Source organism: Sciurus carolinensis, chromosome 12 (assembly GCF_902686445.1).
Source record: "Sciurus carolinensis chromosome 12, mSciCar1.2, whole genome shotgun sequence".
NCBI classification, from domain to species: Eukaryota; Metazoa; Chordata; class Mammalia; order Rodentia; family Sciuridae; genus Sciurus; species Sciurus carolinensis.
This window is the reverse complement of record NC_062224.1, coordinates 74,745,578-74,772,732: the sequence shown is the minus strand read 5'-3', so window position 1 is coordinate 74,772,732 and position 27,155 is coordinate 74,745,578. Positions and strand designations below refer to the sequence as shown.

Below are 27,155 nucleotides of genomic sequence, written 5' to 3'. Positions count from 1 at the left end.
TTCCTAATGGACTATTCAGGGAAATGGGGTAAGTCCTCACATCACAAATGGAAGGGTCGGGGCCTAGCCAGGATGGAACTATGAATTAAATGTAAAATTTTCTTTAGACCATGGAATTTGTCATCTTGTTTATGACTTAGGTTGAAAAAAAATTATCCAGTTAGGTCATAATTGGAAAGTGTTGATAGTTACAGAAATACCTAGAATATTGGGGCAAAAGAATGTCATGAAATCAGTTTCTGTACATCATTTCTCCAGCTACTACCTAAATATTTTTGCAGAATGTCTTACTTTCTGCAAGTAAGGATGACTAGTGGATTACAGATAGTCTTGTCTGCTTTTTTGATAAGAAACTAGACTGTGGAGGAGAACAAAAGCTCTGAAAGCTAGTTTGCATTCCATGCCTTAGAGAAGTCCTCCTTGAATTCCAGTTCCCTGGGCGGAGGTATGAGGAACTGGCTTCGGGGCTCTCATCTGTTATTTGTCTCGCTCTTTCCTAGGCCATTGCAATCATGGAAGTAGCTCATGGCAAAGATCATCCGTATATTTCTGAGATAAAGCAGGAAATCGAAAGCCACTGAACTCGTGCATCGTTTCAGTTTCCATTCAGAAACCTTAAAGGATTTGAATATTTCAAATCTTAGGCACCACTCCAGCGCTTCTCTAAACTAACTGGGATGAAACACTTCTTGCACTTAAACCTTACACGCGCCATCTTTGACGGTGTTCTTGTTCTTCCACCAAAATATTAATTTGGAATGCTTTCTTTTTTCTAAGAGTAATGGCATGGTTTCATATAATATACTTTGGACACATTGAGTTTTTAAAATTGCATTTATTTTTCCCCTCATGCCTACTGTAATGTTCTGAACAAACTTGACTGTTGTAAGAGAATAAAGAGAGTATTCAAGGTTTGTGTTTGCTTCTGTCTATGGGGAGGATTTCCAAGTGGTGGTGGGAGCTTGGTCTTAGAGTGGAGGTGACACCTGTTCTCCATCATTCAGTGAGCCTAGGTCTCCTCCCCACGGGTGGGATCAGGTGGCACCTTTATTCTGCAGTTCCAATATCTCTCTGGTATCTTAAGTGCTTAGAGCATGCGTTACTTTCTTGGCTTTTTTTTTTTTTTTATCCCCATCTGTCTGAAAGCACTTTCCATCTCTCATTCCATGAACTGTTCTGTGCAGTACTCTCCTTTTTTGGAAAGACTCCAGAGTAAGCTTGAGAAGGAAAAAAAAATTTCCTTACCAACTCTGTGTTGTGAGCAAACATTGATCTCTACCCACACAGCCAGGAGGAATCCAGCTTTTTGCAGCTTACAGCCTAGACAGCAACAACCTGGGAATTGTTTATTAGCAACCGTGGCACTGAAGGATGCCACAAGCACTCCTCAGTGCAGGGGATGTTTTCCTCTCAAGAAAAGTGTCTTGGCTGGGCCTGGTGCTACACATCTGTAATGCTAGCAGCTTGGGAGGCTGAGGTAGGAGGATCTCGAGTCCAAAGCCAGCCTCAGCAACTTAAGGGCTGGGGATGTGGCTCAATGGTTAAATTCCCCTGGATTCACTCCCTGATATTTAAAAAAAAAAAAAAAAAAGTGTCCTTTAGCCCAAAGAGAGGAGTGTCATCAGTTAATAAGTACAGCCTGGTGGTGCTAATACTTGATTATCTTTCATAATCATGATCTGAATACACCTCAAATGGTGGTAAATCTACTATGGTTTCTTCCCTTCCTCTTCCATACAGACCTCTCAGTTTATTGTGCATACTGGGATTTAGCAGGCAGAATGTATCCTCCTGTGTGGTCCAGTAAGATATTTATTGGACATCTACTTAATGCGGAATACTCTCTCTTCATTGCACAGGGAAGATTTAGGCATGGTCCTGGGTCAGGGGAGCATAGTGTTTTAAGAATGCTAGTTTGCAATCATGGAAGTAGCTCACAGCAGAATATCTGTGGATAAACCTAAAATAAGTTCATCATCTTTGACAAAGTTTTACAAAAGTTATGAACTTTCTCAACAAGTAATAGAAACCGGAATGAAAATGTGGCCCATTCTTTCTTCCTCACCAGCTCCACCCTGAGGGTAAAACCTCTGTAAACAGTTTGCTTTATCAGGTCTCACTTTTTCCCATGCTTGCATAAAGCATCTAAATAAATAGATTTAGAAAAAGGCAGAATGTGATTTTGTAACCTGCCTCCCTGACTTAACAACATAGGCCTCTTTTCATTTCGGCACCTACAGATGTGGCTTGTTCTTGTTAGACATAGAACATTGCATTGAACATAGTCACAATTTACTCATAATTCTCTTTATGGACAGGTGGTCTTGTCCAGCTTGATGCTATTACAAGGTGCCACACTGAGTAGTCTTAGCATTTTGGGGGAGAATAGATCTAAGAAATATAATTTCAGGACCAAATAGAATCTTTTAAAAAAATTATATATGGCTACATTTCCTTTAAAAACAAAAAAACAAAACAACAAAAAAACCCCAAAACTGCATCAGGTACTAAATAGAATATAATAACATTTGTTTTCCTATCAATCATAACACTGTACCATCAATGTTTTTTTCCCAATCTACTATGTGAAATAATCTTTGTGTGTGTGTGTGTGTGCACTTATTAGTGAGGTTGGGCATGTCTATGTATATTTAGAAATTATTGTATTTCTTCTGTGAATTGATATTCATGGCTGAGGTGTTTTTATGAAACACCTCATTTCAATTCTAAGGCCACCCAGAATTAGTGGTAGACTGCATGTGTTTATGGACTCAGTTCCACAGGCTGTACTCATTTCAGATACCAGTCACCATGATCTTACCCCATTTCTGTCTGACCTGGCTACAAAGCCTGGGGTGGGGGAGGCTCCCATAAACCATTGCCCATTGTGTTCAACAATTTGCTACAAGGGCTCCCCAAACTCCAGGAAATCATTTACCTACTGCTAGCAGTTTATTATAAAGCCTGCAAAAATGGAACAGGCAAATGGAGAAGCTGAGCACAGGAGATCTGATGCCATGGAACTGGATTGCCCTGTCATTTATTGTAGATAGAAGAAGCACGAGCCCACCTCATTATGAAGGGGTCGCTGGGTTTGTGCCATGGCAGCTGATTGGCTGGAAATCTGGGACAGGGCAGCAACCTTTCAATCTAGAGATGAAGTAAGCTGTTAAAAAGTCAAAAGACAAAATACAAGAATTTGGGTTTTCGATAGCAGCCTGGTGCCTGCCTTTTCCACATCAACAATTTGGTGTCTAAGAAAATGACAGTGGAGTCCAAGGGGCTTGGGGTTTAATGAAGGTTATCACTGATTTGTAAGAGAAGACAATTTCCATGCATTCTTCACTCCATTTGCCTAGTGTTCACCTCTCTCATTTCTTCTAACAAAGACAACTTTGAAAATTTCATGTAAAAATCTTCATTATGCTCAGGTTACACAGAATAAAAAGTAGGTAGCAATAAATTGGCTTTAAAAAGGCAGATTTTTCTTAGACACCTTTGCTTTGAAAAGAATCTTAAAAGTAAGGAATATGTATATGCGTTTAACTAATGCAAACATAGTGCTAAAAAGAGAAGACTTAACTGTTTTCTCTGAAAAAGGTTTATTGCATATGGAAATCAATAGATATCTTTTACAAAAAAAAGTTAGAATAAAGATCTCACATTTGTAAAGGCACATATGAAACATTTTACAGCAATGACAAGGACAGTGAGAACATCATCTAGGACCAATATCTAAATAAGACTTCATAAAAACAGATAGGAAACAGTGCAAAAAATACTGTCAAAGTCAGTTTTATACACCCCAATTGTGTATGAAACTGGCAAGCATAAGCTTATTTACTGATATAAAATAGCACATAGAATAGCATGCATAGTTTCATTTAAGGCTTTTAATATTATTAAAATGATAGGGAGTCTATACCAAAGTACAGTTGACATGACTACTGACAAAGTCACTCCCCAACTTAGGGAATGTGCTATAAACTTCTCATAACATACTCTCCCCATAACAACTGTAGTTTGGTAGTAAAGAGACTCGGCTTTCATCTTGCCAAGTACCAAGTGGCCTCCATGGGGAGGAGAATGTGTCCCCAGGATCCCAAGTCCCAACCTGGAATGCATTTCTCACTGCAACAACAATAATAGGTGGTGGTTATGTTTGCAGGTTGGCCCACGAAACTCAACCAGTTCTGACACAGGCCTGCATTTCGGCTGTGTTAGAAGTCAGTGGGCTTCTGTGGGCTGACCCAAGAACTTCTAAGAACACACTGGTTTCTAAGTTGGGGACTTGCCTGAATATCATTTCAAAACAAAACCTATTAGATGTCAGTTATTTTGAAGGATAGCAAAGTTCACAACATTTTACAAAACAGACTAAGAAAAGCATCACAATACTGAAATCACAGAGCACAACAGTCCAGTGAAACAAAATAGATTAGGCTGTTAGCTAATGTAACACAAGTTACATAAGGTTATACCTTTAATGGTCATCTGCATATGTAAATCTGTTTTCCCACCCATCTTCAACCAGGTTTGTTGACTGCTGAAGGCCCAGGGACACACACTGGGAATCATCTCTAATGGAGAGTACCTTTTGTCTGACGGATAAGGTTAAAGAATTTTAGGATTCCAAACAGTGGCAAGAAAGTTCAAAAGAAATTGCAGTGAAATTTTACAGTGTTCAAGTTGGGGGTGGGAGGAATAGCTCTGAATGATAGTTTCAGTTCTATGCTGAAAGTATTTTATTAGCTAACACTGCAGTTGAGGGAGATGGAGGCCCTGAGAAATGCCGAGAATGCCAGGCACCCCTGCCCTGAGAGTCACCTGGCTAAACTCAAAGCAGCATTCCTGAGATTTTAGCAAAAGGTTTCACCCCAAGGCACAGAAAGATCCCAATCTCAGCTTTCTCCTCTAAACCTTTCGTCAGATGAGATGGCATTCTGTTTCTCTGAAGGAAGAGGTTGCGGAAGAAAAGATTAATTTCCACACAGACTGGATGAACTGCTTATCCTGCCCACCTGGATAACTGAATTATTGATCACAATGCACCTTTTGATGTTCCTGGGCAGCCCCGAGATATAAATAGGTCTCACCAGATTGGCCAGTGTCTGTAGAGGCCATGATGAAGGGAACATGGTCCAACAGGAAGAAGCTAGAAACCAATTAGACCACAGATGTCACCACACTGGCTTACCTCAAAATAAATAATAAGTACCACAGCAATTGCTGTCTTAGGAGTGTCACCTACCTTTTCTTTCATTTCTTCTAATACTGAATGATCGTGCTATCACTGAGGGAACAAAAGGGTAAATGAGGACAGTTTCCTGGTGGCTGACTGTGTTCTAAGCTGTCTCCCTTCTGGTTATTTTCACTTGTCAGATCTGATTCCTTGAAACAGTAAGCTCTTTTTTTTTTTTTTTAAAGACTAAGATTCCCTAGTTACATATTTTGGAGAGGTTTAAGGCAATGATTCTCTATGACCAGACCAGGATAGATACTGAAAGAAAAGAAAAAGTGTGCTTGAGAGATGATCCATGAAGCCAACGAAAAAAACATGAACAGCTGGCAGAACCCCAGTGAATGAAATGCCCTTGGAATAAAGGTGGTGGTACAAGGGTGCCCCCCTGTGAGACGGGAAACAAACGCAGTCACTGTACTTAGATTCTACATTTGTGTGCTCTGCTTAGACACACCACCTGTAAAGTGGAAAACTTTTCAGTGGCACCCAAGATCCCTGGCGAGAGGAAACCTAGATGTTCAGAGCTGTGCTCACTAACCCTGAGAGCTACGTGGCTGAGCAGAGCCCTCGGCATGAGGTTGCGAGGAGAGGAAGGACCAGTGCAGGACGAAAGCCGTGCTCTTGAGCAGCAAATCCAGGCATAAGCGGGGCGCATCAGGATCCATGATGTTCACCCAGCTGTACCTCAGCTACCAGGACATGGTTGGAAACTACGAGCCAGGGCCAGACAGATCCCAGCACTACAGCAGTCTTTCCCCTGAATGCCATTTCACAAGGTCCGACACTTACATTGCACGAAGGGAGGTAGGGAATAGGAGAGCTGTTCCAGGGTATAAAAAGTTGAATTAAAGAACGTTTTGATGGAAACATCAGGGCTAATCTAAAACCATCTAACTCTTTTCCCCATGTATTCCTCTTTGGGCAAGCTTAGGGCACTTTTTGAAGTGATCCTGGTAGCCCAGAGCATGGCAGAAGGAACAGTGACTTTCTATGCATACACTTGTCATACTGAGGTTGTCCATGAGCTCCTGCCCTCCTGCTTTAAAATCCAGTGTCCCTGAATTATTTTTAAAATGGGACGGCTGTACAAAGCTTTGAACAGTGGAAATGGATATACATCCTCTCCTTTACTGCATCAAACAACAAATTATCCAGTCTGTGAAATTGATTGATGCCAGATACTGCATGCCAGGGTCTTGGACGTGTTAACATGGAACTTTTTAGTTTGAACTTGAAAAAGAAGATACAGCTATATTAAGCTAGAAAAGATAAGAAAGTCTGTTGGACCAAATGCTTATCCACCTGAGTTTATAATGGAATGCTAAAGCTGAGAGCTGTCTGGATAAAGGCTGAGTATTGATGGGCAAGCTAATGGCTGAATTTCATAGGACTCTTTGGATCACTGGCTTCTGAACAACTTGGATTGGCTGAATTTGGTTGGTACACCCTCACACTTCTCCCAGGCACATTGTTGTTACTTTCTAAAGATGCATCAGCAAAGTATTTTGCCTCCAAATGACTTGGAAGCTGAAAAACAAGAATCATTCTGCCCTCTTGCTTGGAGATCAAGAGAAGTATCAAAAGCAATTTAATACCTTATAGCATTATTTCTACCCTATAGGACCAATTGGGATTATTTCCACCCCATAGAGTCAACTAACTTGGTCACCCACCAAGGTCTAGGCTGTAGGGAAATGAGTAGTTACCATGCAAGGCCCACATCCTCCCTTTGTAAGATGGATGAGTAGTTGCTCTGCTCAAGAAAAGAAATTGCTAAATAAGACCATGATATGTACCTAAAAAAAAAACCCACCAGCAACAAGATAAAATATGACAGCAGAAGAATCTTGGTAAAATGGGAAAGTTAAATTCCCACAAAACAAATTCCTACTTTAAAAGCCCAACTAATTACTTGGTGTTTCTGGAAATTTCTTATTCTGAGGAGTCCAACAGAGTTATTCCTTACACCGAGGAGGAATGGTGGATAGATTAACACCAAAGTGGGTCTGAACCAATCACATCCCTGAATTTATGCTGCCTGGTGTACATTCTATCTAGAACATCCCTATACTCTCCCTTACCCCACCTCAAGTGATTGGCATATCTTCCCCAAATAAAAATCAGTAATTATGCTTCTTCCCCCATCAAACCAGCATCGAAAGTATGAATGAGATTAGAGGGCACATTCTGCTTTTTGACTGAGGACATCTTTGGGACCCATGTCATGTTTTATGATGATTGGACTGAAGTCAACTAATACAGATCAATGCATCAAGAAAGGGCAATAATTGAAAATCCCATAAAGATGTACCTGATGGCCAACCCAGCCTGTCAGAATTAACCATGCACTGTCACCTCTGCCAAGAGTAACTTCTGAGCCCAGGGAAAGAGCCCACTCATTTTGTAGAGGGAGAATCACAGTAGAAAGGCCATGGGGGCTGGGGATATAGCTCAGTTGGTAGAGTGCTCACCTTGCAAGCACAAGGCCCTGGGTTCAATCCCCAGCACCGCAAAAAAAAAAAAAAAAAAAAAGAAAGAAAGGCCATGGGCTCACCAGGCTGCCCACCACACACCCTTTTTTGTTCATTAGCCCTTCCCTGGAGAAAACACATATGATATTGGTATCTACTGTATTGGGGAAGAAACAAACTACGCATTAGGTTGATCCATGTTAAGTTTTTATGTTCACAGAAAATAGGCCTAATTAGTGGAAGTTCTCTATGGGTCAACCTATATTAAACAAGGAAAGAAAAGCAGTTGGATAAAAAGCTGCCCTATTGTTCCAGCAGAGTTTATAACTGCAAAGCAAAAGCCAAAAGAAGGCAAGATAAAGGTTGAGTCTGAGCCAGTGGCTGAGTCTCACATCCTGTCTTCAGCAAAGTCCACAAAGACCCTCTAGCCACCCTGATGGAAGATGGGGCCAGAGAATGCCAACTGACTCAGGCAAATAATGACTGTCAGCATAATCAAAAAGTAGTTCTTCTGAATCTAGAACCACAAAGGTTGTAAAAGTAAGATTCTCTCAATTTAAGATCCTTGAAAGCTAATTCCTCATCAATTCCCTGTGATGTTTTTACCTTACTGATCGGGTAGTGTGCCTCCAAATGAGCAGGGAAGTTCATTTGTCTTTACTCATATAAATGTCTGCCCTACAGCTATGAGGCAGCTAGATCATCCTGTACTTGGTATCCAGGGAAAGAGCTATGTATGTCTCCCAAGAACCCCACGAAATACAGTCCAGCAGGACACTTCCTGGCATTGCCAGCAAGCTCATCTTCATCTCAGAGATGAAGACATTAAATTCAGCTCCAGGATCCAGGGACTATGCTGAACAAGGATGACCACTCTGGGTCAACATATCTAAATGAGTGCAGCGAAAGAAGCAAAACATCTCAACTGGAAAACTTCAAAACCAGAGGATGGAAAATGTTAGATGGTGGTGTTGTGAGATGGTACCTTTTATTTCCACCGTTTTTAATTTTCTCCCTTCAAATCCAAACTGCAGCAATAGACCCTGACAGCTCTAGCTTCAGACTTGATACATCATCAGGAAGTCATTCCAAAAGCTCTAACTAGATAACTAATTTAATACACTTTGCTTCAAGGTTTATTTCTTGGCTTGCTTCCCAGATATAAAGCATCTCTGGGCAATTATTATGCAGATGCTACTAAAAAGACTTTGAATGGCTGCTGATAATTTAACAGGAGATACACTGGCATTCACTGGAGATGTGAAGAGGAATGCAAAATGTGCTAAAGAACCAGAAGCATTTGTTTTTAAAAATGAAATATGTGGAGTAACTTTTAAATGTTTTCCTCTGGGTTTCAATATAAACTTTGGCTAGGAAGTTGGATATTAAACCGACTTCCTCCATGTAATCTTGTACATTAATGAATATTTTGATAGCATAAGGTAGGGACAGTGGATGGGTTTAAATCAAGCCCACAGGTGATGAGCTCAAAGAGATGTCAGATTTACATGCTGCCCCCAGGAGACATTTTAACAGTACTCAAGTTAGGGCTTAGAGATAAAAGATAAATACTAAGGGTATCGTTGTACAATAAACTAGTAACTGAGAGAGTTGTTAGAATATTCCAAGGATGAAAAATCTCTGAGGAAAGGAAGTCAACACCTTTCTGCCTTGTGATGAGTTTTTCTGTTCCATTTAAAACACATGGTTCTTTAGCACATTTTGCATTCCTCTTCACATCTCCAGTGAATGCCAATGTATCTCCTGTTAAATTATCAGCAGCCATTCAAAGTCTTTTTAGTAGCATCTGCATAATAATACTAATGGTTTTCTTTTCAGAGCATATACCAAAACTCCTCAGTTTACAAAGCTCAATTCAAGTTAAGACTCTATGACTGCCTCATCACACCTCAGTGTAGAAGAAAGAGGGGAAGTTCTCCAGATATTTAGAGTCTAAATATGTGAAATCTACCCAACACCACACTGGCCCAGAGTGGAGCTGGTTGGTCCCTCTTCCAAATGAGTTAATGGGGAATCTGGTTTCATAGGCAGCAGTTAGTATGTGGGACAGGAAGTCACAGGGGCAAGCTCTCTAGTCAGTGTGATGCCATTCTTATTCTCTTTTCAGCTCAGGAAAAAAACAGTAACAGACAGCAATGGAGGAAGGCGGATGGAATACCCACCATGTTCTGAGAACAAAAACCCAAATTTAAATTTATGTTTGAACAATGTGGCACATGCCTGTAATCCCAGCAACTCAGGAGGCTGAGGCAGGAGGATGGTGAGTTCAAAGCCAGCCTCAGCAACAGCAAGGTACTAAGCAATTCAGTGAAACCCTGTCTCTAAATAAAATTCATAATAGGGCTGGGGATGTGGCTCCGTGGTGAAGTGTCCCTGAGTTCAATCCCTGGCACCCCCTCCCACCCCACCAAAAAAAAAAAAAAAAAAGGTGTGTTCAAGAAAAACTAAATATAGAAAGGGAAATATTCCAAAATTCAGGAAGAGGGAAAATGCGTGAAGCATGATTTATTGTGTAATAACCTAAGAAATTCAGAAGGACTCTGACGAACAAAGTTATAGGAAAAAACCAAGAACCAAGCTTAAAATTGATGGTGGTTCACACCATAACTGACCAGAGAGTGGGTTACATGGAGAAAAAGGAAGCAGTGAGACTCTGAAGGACAAATTCTACCATCATTCATCAAGGGTGGCAAGATCTGGAACACAGGCTTCTAAGAGGGATTAACTACACTCTTGTAGGCCAAAGCCGGAGGTAATACCAACACACGGAGGATCACATTGTGGGTGACTCCTGGTCAGGGTCCCCTGATAACTAAGTCCCAAACAGCTCCCAGAAAATAGTTTCCTCAATGGTTCCCTTTTTAACTTTTTCCATGACAGTGACTGAGAGAAAGATGGAACACATCAGCACCTCAACCTGCAGGATCTTGTCCAACACACACTTCATATTTAAATAGGAAACAATATCAAGACCCTGCCCAACTCTGTTCTTTTCCCACCCTGGGCCGTTATCCTCTCAATCAGGCAAGAGGCCGAGTTGCACAGATGGCCTTGGCCCAGGTCCTCAACGCCACCAGCCTGGGGTCTGAGAAAACAGAGAGAAGCCGCAGATATACAGGGTGCAGTCCCAGCAGGGAGACAGACTCCAGAACCCAGAGTAAGGGGTGGTTGAGAAAGACACAACAAAGAGCTCCTCACTGCCCTGTAAAGGGAACATTTTCTCTCGCTGTTCTTATCTTTGACTCAAGCTTTGGGGGATGGAGGAGGGCGAGAGAAGAGTTTACAGAGAATAAGGCAGAAATAAAGAAGAGAGGAAAGTGAATGTCCATCAAGGGCTCATGAGCCCCCCCCAAATATGAAAGAACAACGTGTTTTCTTTAGCAAAGGGTCTTGGCCCTTTTCTTTACATTTCAGGATGAGCTCATTTTCTTGCCATCTTTGATTTAGACACGAGCAAAGAAGCTGATGAATTTTAGGATGGGTTACAAATTTGGCTTCAACTTCACTAGAGATGTGTTCCCTTATGCCTCTGTCCCCAAAATGACCCACCACACAACCTTCCCTCCTGATGTATTACAATGCAGATCAGTCAAAATGTGGTTCAAATGAAAAGTACTATATTAATAAGAAAACTGCATTATAATATTTCACAAAAGTTATTCCAAAGGGGAAAAAATAAATTATCTCATATAAAATAATACATGACGTTTCTGGGTAACCTTGGCTCCTGGTCTACTGCCAGCCATCTGCCCCCAGCTGGGGGAGCAGATGTTGTCTGGAGGTGATTCCACCTGCAGGATAGAGCTGGGTCCCTCCTCCAGGAGCTGGATCTGGAGATTAAATGAGTCTGGAGTTTTGGAGGAACTGGATGAGGACTTGGTAGACAAACTTGTACTGAGCAATGGTCTGGATCATGAACATTCTTTGCTCCCTGAGGAGTCTCAGCATCATGGGGACTTCCACCTTCTGCAAGAAAAGAGAAAAAACACAAATATTGAGATGGGAAGCTTCCTTCAGATGATTCTTCATCTGCCCATTCAGGAAGCAGTCACCCACTGACCACGCCCAGATACCAACATTCAAAGGACCCTGGCCCAGGTAGGATTTAGGAATCAGTCTATATCAATAATTGGAGAACTTGGTTGCCCATTGTCACTGGTGTGGTATTTTAAATACAGCCTAACCTGCTAGATAAAACTTGGAGGTTGAGGGTCAACCTGATTGTACTCTCAAATCTGCTAGACCTGATGACAGGATTTCAGGCATCTCTAGGTCATTCTAGGTCTTGTACAAAGTAAGGAGCGTAATGTTTTCCTCTAACAGCAGTGTGTGGCCGTGCCCAGATTAGGTGTAACTCCTCAGTATCTACCAAACAGGAGCAAATGATGAAATGCATGCAAAGAATTTAGTGCCCAGTTCTCAATGAACACAACTCATAAATGTCTTGTTAATGCGGTGATGTTCATCCCTCTCTCTCAGGACTGTAGTCATGATCGAGCAAGATAATGCATATAAGCCTCTGAAACATCAAAGCACAATCTCTGAACACCAGTCATGTTTGCAGTAAAGGACTTTAACTGAAAACGAGATCTCCAATAGTGAGACTGCCTGTGCGTGAATTCTTTAAGAATAGAGCTCTCTTGAATGGAAGGAAATTAATACATTGGGTCATGGGTGTCCCAGTGATCCCTTGCTCTCATTGGCTCCACCTTCCCCGACCAGCCAGTCATACACAGCTGAAGAGCCCCCGGGCTGTGAGGCTGTTGTGCCTTGCCATTCACTCTGCTCTAGATGTCAACCCAGGACAGATGATACCCATGAAGTTATCAAGGACCCAGAAAGCATTGAAAGTTACATAAAAAAACTTATCTGCATGCCATACTTTGTGACCTTCAAACCTTAAAAAATAATCTCAGTTATTTCCAAATTTTGGGTAGCTGTGATAACACGGGACATCCTTAAAAGTTGTTCTTATCAAAACCAACAAAGGAATGTACGCCACAGACTTAAAGGCACACAGTCAAATTCATGAATAATAAGACAACAAAAAGGTATATGAGTCCTCAAACTATTAATCAAAACATAGAGCTAGTTTATATGCTTCTTACAACAAATGGGTCTTTGCCTAAATTACACTCTAAAATGATCACTGTTGGGCTAGAGTGGCAGAGTGCTTGCCTAGCACGTGTGAGGCAATGGGTTTGATCCTCAGTACCACATAAAAATAAATAAATGAGATAAAGGTATTATGTTCATTTACAACTAAAAATAAATAAATCCTCCACCACCACCTCTGCCTTCATCACCTCGAGGATCCATCATCTTCCTCTCCCCCCAACTGCATCAACACGCTACCTCCTCCTCTTTAACCACCACACCTCCTCTTTTTCCACCTTCACCACCACTATCTCCTCTACCACTGTCTCCACCACTACCTCCTCCTTTCCTACCACCATCCACCTCCTCCTCCTCCTCTACCTCTACCACTGCACCTCCACCTTCTCTACCACCTCCACCCCACACCATCTTCATCACTCTGCCTCTTCCACCCCTATATCTACCATCATCTCCACCTCCTGCACTCCATTCCCAAGTCTTCACCATCACCACCTCCTCTTCCTCCTCTACCACTATCAGCATCCCTCCCACTACTCCCACCATTTCCTCCTCTAGCAGTCTCACACCATCTCCTTCAGCACTACCACCACCTTCATCTCAATAATCTACACAACATGGCCCCAAAACTGTTTTCTGATACAGGGCAGTTTGGAAACAATGCAAAGAAGGTTCTCCTGTTCCTCAGTGAGAGGGTTCCAACTGCCTTAAAGACTCACTCCCACAGACTCACTGCTAATTGCCCCCAACTCAGAAATCATGAAGTGGATCCTTGCCCAATCTCTCCCAGAGAAGGAGAGAGAACTTATTCAGAACAGCAGCAAGAACAAGTCGTCTGCTGTTTGGCTAGTGAGAACGGCACCTTTTGTAATGAGCCATGGCTGGGCCAGGCAGCCTCGTCTGGGGGACCAAGAGAAAAGATTGCTAAGCACAGAACAGGTGCTCCCTGGAAAAGGTGTGAGCAGGAAGATGCTGTCACTAACACTCAGTAACCAAAAGCACTGGGTCATGGGGCCCAGGAGAGTTGTCCCTTCCAATCTCGCTACCAACCTTGCTGTAAGCACCTCTTGATTCGCTATTTATGCTCAACTTTTTTATGTTATGAATGAGACTTAAGAGGGAAAAGTCCAAGAAAAAGCAAAGCCATTTCTCTGACAAAACCACATGAATTATGAACTAAAATATAAAGTAAGCTAAATCCAGCTGTGGAACAAAGGCAAAAAAAAAAAATTTGGACAAGAGACACATGATTCCATATTTTCATTTCTCAAAATCTCTGTTTAAAACACAAAATAACTAAACATATTCCACTCTTATTCTGAAATACAGGCTCAAATCTGATGAGATAGGACTGAAATGGCATTAGAACAGAGGTTTTTTCCTCTCATCATCCACCAATAGTAATTATGGGAAACAGGACCCATAAGACTGGCTATATTTGTGCTGGGGGAAAGGAAGTAAAATATATGAGTCATCTTGCTATCTTTGAGTATCAATGGAAACAGAAGTTCTTTTTGGATTGACCACGTAAAAGTAAGGAATGTTCTGGCATGCAGCTGGGCACTGAGGAAATCCTCTGCGTTTGGACATAGCATGGAGTTCAACCTCTCCAAGCCTCACCAAGTCCATGGGAGGCTCTACCAGCCCATCCCTCACTACACACGAGGCTGGTTTTGATGTGTACTGTTTGTGCCTTTATAACATCAGGTGAGCAATGGACCTCATGTTGCTGTTTAATGGAACCACAGTACTCGATGAGTCTCCAAAGAGCTCAGAACAGAATAATCTTTCATGTCAGACAAGACGGAATAGTTGCTTGAGTTGAAAAGGGGAAGGGTTCACTGAGGAAGAGCAGGCAGGGAATGGAAAAAGGGAGAATTTGGTGAAGAAAGTGATGTGAGGGGAGGAAAAGATGTGGAGGTAGATAGTCTCTTTCTTCCACTGGAGCCACGAGGACCACCAGCGTGAGCGCGGACATGCTCAAGCCATGTGCAAGTGGATTCCACTGCATCCCATTCCATTTTCCTGGTGCCAGGAGGACTGGGATTCACAGGCAAGTTATTCATTGTACCTGAGACTTCCAGACACTTCTAATCGTGATGGGGTATAGAGAAAAACAGAGGACAAGGACAATTTCTGCATTGTGATCTCAACTTATTCCATAAGAGTCTGTTTATGAGCAAGTTTCATGTTTTGTTTTTTTGTTTTTTGTTTTTTTTTGGTTTGGTTTTATGTTTTTAAACATTAGGCTACATTGGGAATACCACCCCCCTTCTCTCTTTTAGTAGCATAAAATTCCTTGGTGCAGAGTGGAAATCTCCAAACTTTATCTTTTTATAGGCAGGAGTTTTAAAATCCTTTGTACTTGTTTAAACTTAACATGTACTATTTTCTTGGAAGTGTCAAAACAACAAATTTCACAGGGCAATACTTTAATTTTAAAGCTTCCAAATCACTACCAGAGTTTCTTCACATCTTCCAAACCTGAGTTTGGAAACAGAACAAAACCAAATGGCATGAGGCAGAGTGAAGATAGTAAATAGCTCTGGACTAGAAGTAGGAGACCTTGTCTGGTCTCTGTACCACCTCTTAGGGGCCACATGGCATTAGACAAGTCGTGTAATTGTTTCTGAGTCTTGTTTTCCTCATCTGTAAAACAGGACTGACCTGTGCTTGGCTCCACCACACAGCAGAGATGAGGACCCATGGGGGTTGGGGGAGAGTGAAAGACCTTCAAACACCAGCCTGGCCAAAGTACATTCTACTGTCATGTATAACTAAAATTAAAAAATTTTAAAAACAGCAAGAGTCTGGGCTGTGGGTATAGCTCAGTAGTAGAGTGCTTGCCTCACCAAGCATGCACAAAGTCCTGGGTTCCATCCTAGCACCACAAAAATAAATAAATGAGTAATTAAAACACAACCTGTCAGCCTCATGTAACCAGAAGGCAGAAGAACTGCCCCTTTAGCCTTCAATGCTGTTCAAGTCTCTCAGTGTGACTCTCCGATCACACAGCAGGTAAGGGAATGCCACCCACCTTATGCCCACAGGCCCAGCAGCAGGCTGCTTCTGCAGGAAGCATAGCCAGAGGGCAGCCCATGTCAAGACCAATGACGCCTGTGTGCTCAGAGTGTCTCTCCCACTCTGCTCACCAATGGACAAGAGCACATGCCCCCTCTAAATAAAAACTTCCCTCTGAAGAATGAAAAACATCTCCTGAGCAGATGAATTTGCACATAGCATCCAGGACAAGACATCTCCTAGAGATGCAAGACACAACTAAACTATGTGTGGCAAAATAACTCACTGTGGGAAATTACCCACAATAAAACCAGACTGTCTACTTCGGGAAGTAGACACCAATTAAGATCAGATTTTCTGGATGTTTCCTAACTCACACTCTCAATTCTTCTATATTATTTTAGGTATCTACACAAAGCAGGGAGAGGCCAAAACAAGGAGGGCTATAAATGTCAGAATCCAACTAGGAACAATGGGTCTGGAAAACCGTTGGAGAGAGAGAGGAAATTAACCATTGAACTTGAGAGGGCACAGGTCGGGTGTGGCCATGGTTCAGATCTGTCCCCAAGGTGGAGCATTCAGAGAGAATCCCAGAATGACTCACTTCATTATGCTCCAGGCAGTAGATCATCAGCTCAGAGAGAATGACCACGCCGGTCCTTCCCACCCCAGCACTGCAGTGGACCACGATGGGAGGGTGCCGGTTCTTGGTGCCTTCCAGCATGCTGTTGGTATGGCGACGGACCGACTGGATCTCCTCCAAGTAGGCTGCGGGACAAAATGCAAACCTTGTCACCCAAGTCCTACTTGGTTTTGCATACAAGTGTGTGGGGGTGGGCTCAGGGGCAGGATGGATGGTAAATCTTTTTTTTTTTTTTTTTTTTTTTTAAGTGACAATAATTTACAGTTCTTATAAGACAATAATTATTTGGCTGGTACCTGCTGTATAGTCCTGGATCCAGAAAGGACCAGCTGGGAGTCAATTAGTCCATGGGAGAATTTGTTCTTTAAATTAAATAGTTCTTTTTTAAAAATCAAATTCTGTTTTCCCCTCTGCAAATCCCTAAGTCCCCCAAGCAGATGATTCTAGACATTACTTACAGCAATTCCTACTATTAACAGACTGGGATCAGAACAACAGCTAAGTCCCCTTGAAACGCCCGCTTGTCAGAGCCGATTTCTGGTGGGGAAACAGCATCCATCTGCCACTGCCGCCTTTCCCTCACTGAAGGAGTGAATGTCAACTGAGGCTTGACTTCATTTTTAGATTTAAAATAGACTTTGGGGAGTCTGCTTTTCACGGCACGATTCCATGGGGTTATATGAGCAGCTCAAGATGAGCCCAGCTTCTGGAGGCAATATGCATGTGGGGTCGAGAAACCCCCACCCCTTCCAACAGCTGCCTCACACAGCAGGGCAGCACAAGCGCCTGCTCACAACTCCAACTGGCACAAAAGAACAATTACAGCAATCTAAGCCTTAATGATTTTTTTTTCATAGTCACAGAAAAAGGGAAAGTATATAAATACAAATCCTCAGATGATCAGAAAAAAATCAATTAGTAATTTAGATTTTCCAGTAGCTAAGGGAAGAAGCTGGTTTAAAAGTTCTTGATACTTAGAAAACTTTATCCTAATGCAATAGTGTTAACAAGGTTATATGGGAAATGCTACAATTGTTGAAGAGGAAAAAAGTACTCTGTACCATTCCTGTAATTTAAAAGCATTTATTTATATTTAATCAATAAATACTGGTACTTTGCTTTATAATCTGATCCTATTATAAAATAATCTGAAGTAGTTTACAAAATAGACAAACTACAATTATCACTTTTATGATGATGACTACTTAGTAATAATACGAGTTGTACTGACTGGAGCCATATAAATAAAATGAGTTAGAAACAAAAACAAAAACAAAAAAAGACACACTGAGGTAAACAGAGAAAGAGAATAATTCTCTTGGGCACCAACATGAACTAAATACTATGCAAAGAATTCTCTTTGCAATTTTTCTGCAAGGGGAAAATATATCAGGTCACCAAGTTTCTGTCTTGACAAAAGGGTCATAGATAAGAGATAGAGCTCTTTTTGACCTAAATCAAAAAACAGCTACTTAGGAGATGGAGACAGGCAGGACCATTGCCAATTCAAGGCCAGTCTTGGCAACTTTGAGAAACCCTATGTCCAAATAAAAGACAAATAAAAGTAAGTGAAGAAAAATAAGAGGAATGTTGGGTGATACAGCAGATGCTACTCCTTAAAAGTTTTTCATAAAATGCAGAGAAAGTGGATTCAAATGGATGCTTCTTTTATCATAGTAATAAAGTTCCTGAAGTAGTAACTGAATGAAAACGTCTGAAGAGTGGGAGACAATTTGGCTTAGGTACTCTGTATCTAGGTAATCTAACTTAAACCTGGGCAAGAATCCTTAAAAACTAGATAAAACAGAGAGCCAACATTTCTAAGACAGTGAACTGCTTACTTGTTTTGAGTTTCTTTGAAACATAACTTAAAAATCAATTTACATCTTTTAAAAAATTTAGGTTGACTTTCCTAAGTTGGCTCTGATTTAAAAGATTTGATCACATTTACGACCTCATTGTATAAACCTAATGTTTTACCAGAGTTGTTAGTCAATCATCAAACCCATCTATTTTTCTGTTTTTTGGACAAAATTTTAAAAGTCCATTAGCGAAAGATTATATGAAAGGAATAAACCTTGATAGGTAGAAAGAAGGTTCTGCAAAGTCACTACCCTCCTTATTGATGCATAACTAACTACCCATCTAGCCCCTGGCAAATTACTAACTTGCTTGAGCAAGCCTTGATCCACAGACTCTAGTCATTTTTCTAATTTCTAATTTCAGTGCCCAATCCCTCAAGGACCATCACCACTTCCAAGGCAAATGAAATCCTTGTACCAATGGGTAAATATGTATCACAGTCTTTCAGATAGAACTTGTAAATTGGTTATTTTTAGGACTTAAAAGCCCATTCTCTCTCTTTCTTCCTCCTCCTCCCCTCACACAGCCCTACATTCCATTCTAATACTGTGAAGATAAAAATCAAGGTTTTGACATTGCCCAACATCTGGAGGATGGGCCCTTTGTGGTTGCTGGTCTCCCATAGCTGGAAAAGACAACATAGCAGGGAGAAATCTACCTCTTCCCTAGCTGCAGAAGTAAAGAATAGGGTTTCTCCACACGTGCAGGACATTTAGGACCATGTGGAAAGGGAAGGGGACAATGTAGTCACTGTGAAAAGCAGATGGCAGCATTGGACCTGGGCCCTGCACTGTAGATACTGGCCTGTCTTTTCAGCTGGACTAGGAATATCCTTAAAGCAAAGATTGGGAGCCTAGTTTCATCACTGTGTCCCCAGAGCTTGATCCAAAGGCTGGCACATAGTGGGTACCCATCCAGATTTTAGTCTTTCAAATGAATTACTGCATATACTCTGGTGAATTTGTTTATAAAATATAACATATCCTGAAAATAAATGAATGAGGTAGTCTTTTAAGCACATTTCAGTTTGGAAAACTCCAAGTTGATTCCAAGACTTCTTAGTATCTCTCATTCACAAGTGGGACAAAGTACCCATGGAGATGTGCTGCTATACAGAAATATAAGGCTGGTGAAACACAAGCCTTCGTGAGAAAGAAAAATAAATTATTTTTCAGTGATTTCTCTGTGGCATTTTTTTTTTTTTGTAGTGAATAGACACAACATAAAATTTGCCATTGTAACCATTTTTAAGAGTACCATTCAGTGCCATTAAGTATACTTGCAATGTTGTGCAAACATCATTACTATCCATTTCCAGAACTTTTCATTATCCCAAAGAGAAATTTTGTGCACATGAAACAGTAATTGCCCATTTTCCCTTCTCCCCAGATCCTCTGTCTCTTCAGATTTGCCTATTCTAGGTACTTTATGTAGTGGAATCATACAACATTTGTCCTTTTGTGTCTGGTTTATTTCACTTACCATTATATATTCAACATTGTGGCACACACCAGAACAGTTATTGATGAATAGGTAGCTAAAGGCCTAAATCAATGGAGAACTAGTTTATCACAGTCTTAGCTTACTTGCATAATAGGTATACAGAAGAAGTGACACATATTATTATTCTTTGATAGACTTAGTACTGCTGTGACAAACACTGTAATGTTATCATACTTTTGTCACTTAAGAGAAAGCATCCTCTCATTCTGATAAACCACTGATGCAGTTGGCAAAACCCAGATTGCTAAAACACAGACAGAAAAAAGACTTACACAGAAATCCTTGGACATCCTCTGGGCAGCCGTGATCTGGCCAGTCAGTATATTGCAAATGCCACACCGTCCTTTCCTGCCCAGACAAAAGGTGCTTGACCTTCAAGCCTGTGGTTGCATAGCAACCAGAATCTGTTCTGAACTTTGTGGTGACCTTGAACTTGCCATAGGTGGCTGAGCTGTGCTTGGAACCCAGTTTGGGCCAATATCGATGGCTTTTGGTTCGTCCACCTTCCTGAATCACACAAAAGCAAAATTGGAAGTAAGTCAGGAGAAACTCCTATCCTCTTAATCTTTATTTTTTATTTTTTATTTTGTATTGGGGATTGAACCCAGGGACTTTTAAGCACTGAGCCACATCCCCAGCACTTTTTGTATTTTTATATTAGAGACAGGGTCTCCCTGAATTGCTTGGGGCTCGCTAAGTTGCTGAGGCTGGCTTTGAACTTATGATCCTCCTGCCTCAGCCTCCCAAGTTGCTAGGATTACAGGCATAGCCCGGTCTAACCTCTTAATCTGAAAAACTGGAAACTGGAAACAGTTTCTAAATCACTAACTCACTTGAGGCACTGGGCAATGTCTATTACAGGGCAAATCCTTTACATTGGAGGTCAGGTCAATAATAAGATTACAATGGAAAACTTCAAAGTTCAGAGGGGAATAAGTTTGGTGTGTTGGAGAGAGAGAGGTCTTCAGGGAAGCTGTGGCACAGCAAGTGAGAGGGCTATGATAAGAGAGGAGGTTGGAGAGACCCCATAGTCCATGGCAGGGAGCTTGGATTTCACTCCATGGATGATGGGAAGCCATCTAAAGGATTTTAGTAGAAGAGCAACAGATTCTATTCATCTAAGCCATGCTTCTCATTCCGGAGTATAGTCCAGGGTTCCTTCTGTCACACCACACTGACTACTGGTACTGTCTCTATCCTCTGTTGTCAATCTCACTTTTTCCCCCCTCAAACTCTAACCAATTTGTTTTAGTTCAACCTACAAAAAGAGAACATCTGGTTACACTGTCATTCTTTCTGATGTTTATTATCTTTTCTGAAGCTATGCACTGGCAACCATTTACAAAAGGTCTAGTTTTAAGGTATGTACAGTTTTGCAATCGCTAGTCAGACAAAAACCATGGAGGGGTTGGTGGTTCCTGAGGAAATCTAGGACAGGGGCTGGGTGGGGAAAAGAAGGCACCCAGAAGAGACAGAGCTATCTGTGGCAGGGATGGGTCCTGGAAACCCTGCTGGCTATTTGGAGGAAGCCTGATGGCCAGCCCTTTTGAAAAGGGACACATCTTTGAGGGACGGAAGTCATCTTGTCTGGAGTCACTGAGTTTAACTGAGTCTTTGAAGCATACCTACCTCTTCCATTTACCAATCCTACAAAAATGGGCTTACTTGAGATCTTGAATTTACATTTCTACTGAGTGTGCCTTAGTCTGTTCTGGGTTGCTAAGTCCCTGGATGATCCTTCTTGTCACTCAGGTCTCAGCTCAAATGCCAATGCCTCTGAGGGGCCTTGGTTGCCCATCTAACCTAAAGCTGCTCCTGGTCACCTTCCTTCACACTCCCTTGATTTTTTCACTGTGGCACTTACTATTATGTGAATTTAACTTCATCAGTTCACATTTTTACTGTCCCTCCCACTAGGAAATACATTCCATGGGAACAGGGACAGTGCCTGTCTCATTCACCATATGACCTGGGGTTGGCACAGTTGGCACTTCACATTCAACTGAATGTAAATTCAGTTGAATGTAAATCCTTGCAGGGATGGATTCGATCAAGGGAGGAATCTAGTCTAGACATATTAAGATGACTTCAGTTTCTTGGTGGGAAAGTCAACGAAAAGGTCTGGTCAGGAAGTGCACCCCACTTGAAAGAGCTTGAAATCCTCTTCTCCTGTCTTTCAACAGGCTGTTCCTGAAAGCAACTGCCCAAAACAGACAGGGGAGAAGACATGACTTCCTCTTGCAATTTTCTTTGCTCCTAACAGTTAAAAAGGGGTATTGAGACACCATGAATATTGGTAAATATGCCTGAAGTTGGTTCCTTAAATGAGTTCAAAAACAAGTTGGAATATCATGAAAAGTACAAAAAAAGGGTGGTTAAATTTTTTTGAGACCATGACAAGAGAAAAACCACCATGCTCCTTCCCCCAAAGGCAGAGAGACAAAGTAGATAGGATTGGAGGGTGGGACATGCCAGTCTGTATCACAGAGTTCTCTAGCTACAACAGGAAAGTTATATTTGACTTGGCAAAGAAAAAAATTTTTTTTTCTCTTTCCAAAGAATAGAGACCTCTCCGGGAACGATAGCTCTGGTCTCTTTCCAGCTGATAAGCAGGAGGGCACGTGGGGCTGACCATGCCTGGGGCTTGGAATGTATGTCCCTTTATCCAGAGCGGCTGAAGTTCTCAAATTCCGGTGGAAAGATCACTGCTTTGTTTGGCACTCAAAGTCAGCTGGTTGAACCAAAGTTTGGTCGTTTCTAAATTAGTGTATAGCAAACCACAGGAAAAAGTTCAAACCAAATGGGAACAGGAGAAAAGAACGTACATCAAATTAACTTTCAGGGGGAGAATCCACGTGGAAGTAAGGAGAGGAAAGACACACGCCGAAGGGAGAAGGATCGGCAGAGAAGCAGAGCTGCAGGAAGGAAGATGGGCAGCAAATCCCTGGCACCAGGCCCATCCTCTGGCCACCCACCCCAGCAGAAAAAGGATGCTGGGAGAGGGGGCGTTCCCTTACCTCTTCTGCAGTGACCATGGCAATCACGTTCACTCCCTGCTCCCACACCATCTGCCAAAAGTCATGGCATGTGTGTGGCAGGGGCCCCTGAGTTGCTATGTAGTGCCATTCTGCCCCACCAACCACCACCTGCAAACCAAGGAAAGCATCGGTAAATGAACCCCAAGTCCAGGATTGTCATCTGCTCACCCCTGTCCATTTGTAACCACCTTCTGCCTTGGGTAATCATTTTTGGACTAAAGGGGTTAGTGCAACTCTCAAAAACATGCGATCATAAATAGCTAGTGATACATTCTCACATGAAAACAGCTTTTTACCAAACAAAATATATTTACTCAATTTTTTGGGGGGGGATGGTCTGCAACTCACGGTATGTGCAAACTTGTACACATTAAAATATATACATACACACATACATGCCCACATATAGGTATACATACAATAGTGTATGACATATATACATATAACTTAACAGGATTTACTTGTAACAGAAATGATAGTTTTGCTTACTCTGTACAAGGTACTCTGATATTTTGTTTTCTATATTTTAATTGATTTCATTAAAACACGGATATACCCATAGATGTACACAAAAAACTGACTGCCCATGAAATCAGTTCCATAACTCCTTACTGGGTTGACTCACCATTTGAAAAAGTGTTCTGTGACATCCTCTTAAAGACTTAAGAAAAAAAAAAAAAGTTTCCCATCAAATAACATCTCTCTGGAGTAATATCTTTCTTCTGCTGACTTGATGTGAAGCATGTCACAAACTCTCCTGTTAACACAGTTCTGCAGTGCCACGTACGGCAGAGATGTTATGAGCACACTCGTGATTGGTACATATATTATTGATAGCTCCACTGTGTGCAGCACCATAGCATCCAACTGAACTATGGAGTCATGAGATGATTTTGGATAATAAAATTATTACCAGCTCAAGATGATTGTGGGAGGATAATTCTGCAGCTATAAATACCAGCTGCAGAAAATCATATATTGAGGCCAAAGCATTGAAAGTCAAGCTATCAAGGTGAAATAGTAACCTATGGAGGAATTCTTTCAGCTCCCCCTTCCATTCTTGTGCCTTGCTAATGCAAAGATAGGTCTCCTCGCCATTCATGCAATGTAAACCTCTAGAGAGTTCTAGGAGCAATGAAGTGATCATTGTCTGGAACTTTTCCCCTTCATTTATTTTATGTAACTATATAATAACTTGATTCAAACAAAAACAGTGTCAGTTACTGTCTCATTACACAAGACATGTTTAGGTCAAAGCTGGCAAGAAAAATCCATTTTCCAAGTACTGGTGGGAGATAACATTGACATATTCACTGGCTAGGAGTTTGGTTTATCTGAATTGTGATTTTAAACATTAGCCTCCCTGGCACCCAACATATAGAACCATAAATATTTGCAGAGAATGCTGCTGCCTGGGGCCTTGCGGCATACTCCAAGAATTGACAGGAGGCTATTAAAAACTGTGTTAAAAACACAACAACCAGTGCTACCGAGGTAGATTTCACAGATGTGATTCCACCTCTGGAGCAAATAAATCTCTGTTCTGTGTTAACAGCTGCTTGGAACCCAGGAGAGAAAACATTGGCAAAATATACAACTCTGTTCCAAAAACACAAGGGCAAGTTCTTGCAAGCTCTGTGGGTCTATTAAATGCACCCATGTCTACCCTGTTTCGAAGATGAAATGTGGGCCTCAGAGAACACTGGGGAAGGGAAGGCATTGTGGTTAACAATACCCGATGGGCATCATTTACACAGAGTGACAGTTTTGTTTTTTTTTTTTTTTTTTTCCCAGAGAGCAGATGGAAAATGGTGGAAGAGATTTGGCCAAAGGAAGAGGACAGAAGAATATTGCTTGTAAGATTTTAATAGACACTCTATCAAGAAGCAGCTGTATCATCTGCATCTTTGACTACATTATTCTGGTCATTATTTCATAATCTAAACAAAGCCCATCATCAGTTACTTGAATTTCCTGGGGTTCATTCTCAAAATAAAGGCAAAAATGCCAATGTGATATATGATGATTGCTTTTTTGTTATTTCTTTCAACAGTACTTTCTAATACTTAAAAAAAAAAATACATGATAATCTATACTTTGTGCCCCAGAGCACTATATCCAATCATAGGTTGCATGCACTCAGCAGACAGACAAGCCAGATATCTACCTATACTTAAGGGGCTCAAAGGAACTTCAAGATAATTCTGCTATGGTTGAAAAGTATCTTTAAAAAAAAAAAAAAAAAAGGTAATTCTGGACAAGGCCAGAAACATGTTTCTGAGACTTTCGATCATAATGGACTCCTGAGGTGAACTTTGTGCTGTTTAAAAACTTCCTGTAATGACTTAACATTAGTACATGAACAAATTTACCCACTTCAGAGTTCAGAGAAAATATGCTGTAAATATTAGGAACACTGGGGAAGTAAACTACTTAGGAAATATTTTTTTTTGGGGTGCTGGGTACTTAGGAAATATTTAACCATAGGTACATGTGTATCCCTAACTCTAAATTCTAACTGGGGTTTATTAGCTATGAATTACTGAGATATGAAGGTTGGAAGTATTTGAAATATTAATAAAAATGTAACACCAATTCCTTGACTAATGTGGCAAATCTTGCAAGATTCAATATCAACCACATTTTTATCACTTTCGTATAAAGTAATCCACTCTTTCAAATATCATGCAAAACTGGGACTTCAGCTCTAAAACGTACTGCAAGGGAGAAATGACAGTTTCTGTTGCTACTGAACAGGATATAAGCTTCAATGACAGTAACACCTGTGATTCCCAACTTCTCTGTCACCTGTTAATTACAAACTGACAAGGACAACCCTCATTTTCCCCCATGACTTTAAGAAGGGTATTTATGGTGCACATAGAGATGAAAAAATTCCTCTGTGATAAACCAGCCTCAGAAATAGCTGCCCTAAGATTTTGCTGAGGCTGCTCCTCTTCCTTCTCCCTGCGACAGGTATCCTTTCCAGTTGACTAAGAAAAGCATGGGAGTTCATCAGCACTCCCGAGGGGACTGGGGAGAAAAGTCAGAAAGTGCATTTTCAGCCCAAGTATTTTTCTTCCTGCAGTGTCCCCCCTGACCCAGTGATCCTGCGTATCCCCTCTCACCTTGATATGGGAGGCATTGATGTAGCCGGTGTTGTTCTCTTTGGTTGGTATCAGCTCCACCCGATTCTCCTCATAAGGGACAACTTCACGGATTCGGCTGCGCTCAGCATTTTCTGGCAGAGCCGCGGTGCTGAAAATACCATTGGCCTTTTTCTTTGGGATTTGCTCATACTCTGTGAACACCATTCCCTCTTCTAGCTTCTTCTTCAGGGTTCTGAACTGCAATAGAAATTAATCCTCGGTTCTCTGAATTACCTTGCCCCAAATCTCCTATAAAACCACCAGAGTTCTTCCAATATTTGCCGTGATTGTGTTAAGGGACCCAAGACATAGAACTCAATCGGCACTTGATCAGTGGGTCTCATTTTTAACCATATTACTAGGTCCTCTTGTCTGATAAGCATTTGCTTTCTTTCTCATGCTATAAACTGAACAAATCTGTAAGAACTGGCTAGAGTTGAAATTCAATATCAATACTTAGGTTATTAACACCTACTAAAGTTCTAATGATAAGGAGATGGTTAGTCTTAATTATCCAAACATCCGGTTCTCCACTGACACAGATGTTTTTCTGAGTTAAACTTTAAGACGATACTGATCTACAGTTGTATTTCTCGGAGAATTAGAATTAGGTACCCCCCCACACCTCTTTTCCCTCCCTGGCCAAACTACTAGTTATAATAATGTGGTATTAATTGGATGAAATGATCTTTCCAGAGTTTCTTCTGGCCCAAAAACATTCTAATAACAAACATATACTGGCAGGAATCTGACACCCTAATGGTACCAGCACTCTATTAAATTTATATAGCCCATTCCTTAACCTTCTGACAACTTCAGGAACTGCAGAAAACCTTTCATCACCTGAGAAACACTGTCATGCAACCAATTTCTGCTTTTCAAAACCCAAGTTCTCACAATGCATTAACCTAACAACTATAAATCAGCTTCATTTCATCACCATACAGAGTAACAGCATATAATGGCACAGAAAAGTACATTTAAAATGGTTAAACTGATAAATTCAATTATGTACCTCTTACCACAAGTTCTTAATTAAAAAAAAAATTCATTTGATTAAAAATATCTGTGCTGATTAATTGTATCTGT

At 41.2% G+C, this 27,155-nt stretch overlaps 2 protein-coding genes across 5 annotated transcripts in view; one reads left to right on the top strand and one right to left on the bottom strand.

Moving 5' to 3' along the window:
• Nucleotides 1-914, top strand: part of Smyd2 (SET and MYND domain containing 2) — a 45,417-nt gene extending 44,503 nt beyond the window's left edge. For all 4 annotated transcript variants that reach the window (XM_047521499.1, XM_047521500.1, XM_047521498.1 and 1 more), the window contains one exon: nucleotides 501-914. In XM_047521499.1, coding sequence (XP_047377455.1) covers nucleotides 501-581 — 81 coding nt within the window. In that variant the 3' untranslated portion in view covers nucleotides 582-914. The remainder of the gene's footprint in view (nucleotides 1-500) is intronic.
• A 9,253-nt stretch (nucleotides 915-10,167) lies between these two features.
• Nucleotides 10,168-27,155, bottom strand: part of Ptpn14 (protein tyrosine phosphatase non-receptor type 14) — a 170,851-nt gene continuing 153,863 nt past the window's right edge. Inside the window, exons 15-19 of the mRNA XM_047521103.1 lie at nucleotides 26,046-26,264; nucleotides 22,897-23,025; nucleotides 20,152-20,386; nucleotides 16,475-16,638; nucleotides 10,168-11,700 (exon numbers count right to left, since the gene is read on the bottom strand). Of these exons, the coding sequence (XP_047377059.1) occupies nucleotides 11,572-11,700; nucleotides 16,475-16,638; nucleotides 20,152-20,386; nucleotides 22,897-23,025; nucleotides 26,046-26,264 (876 nt within the window). The 3' untranslated portion in view covers nucleotides 10,168-11,571. The remainder of the gene's footprint in view (nucleotides 11,701-16,474; nucleotides 16,639-20,151; nucleotides 20,387-22,896; nucleotides 23,026-26,045; nucleotides 26,265-27,155) is intronic.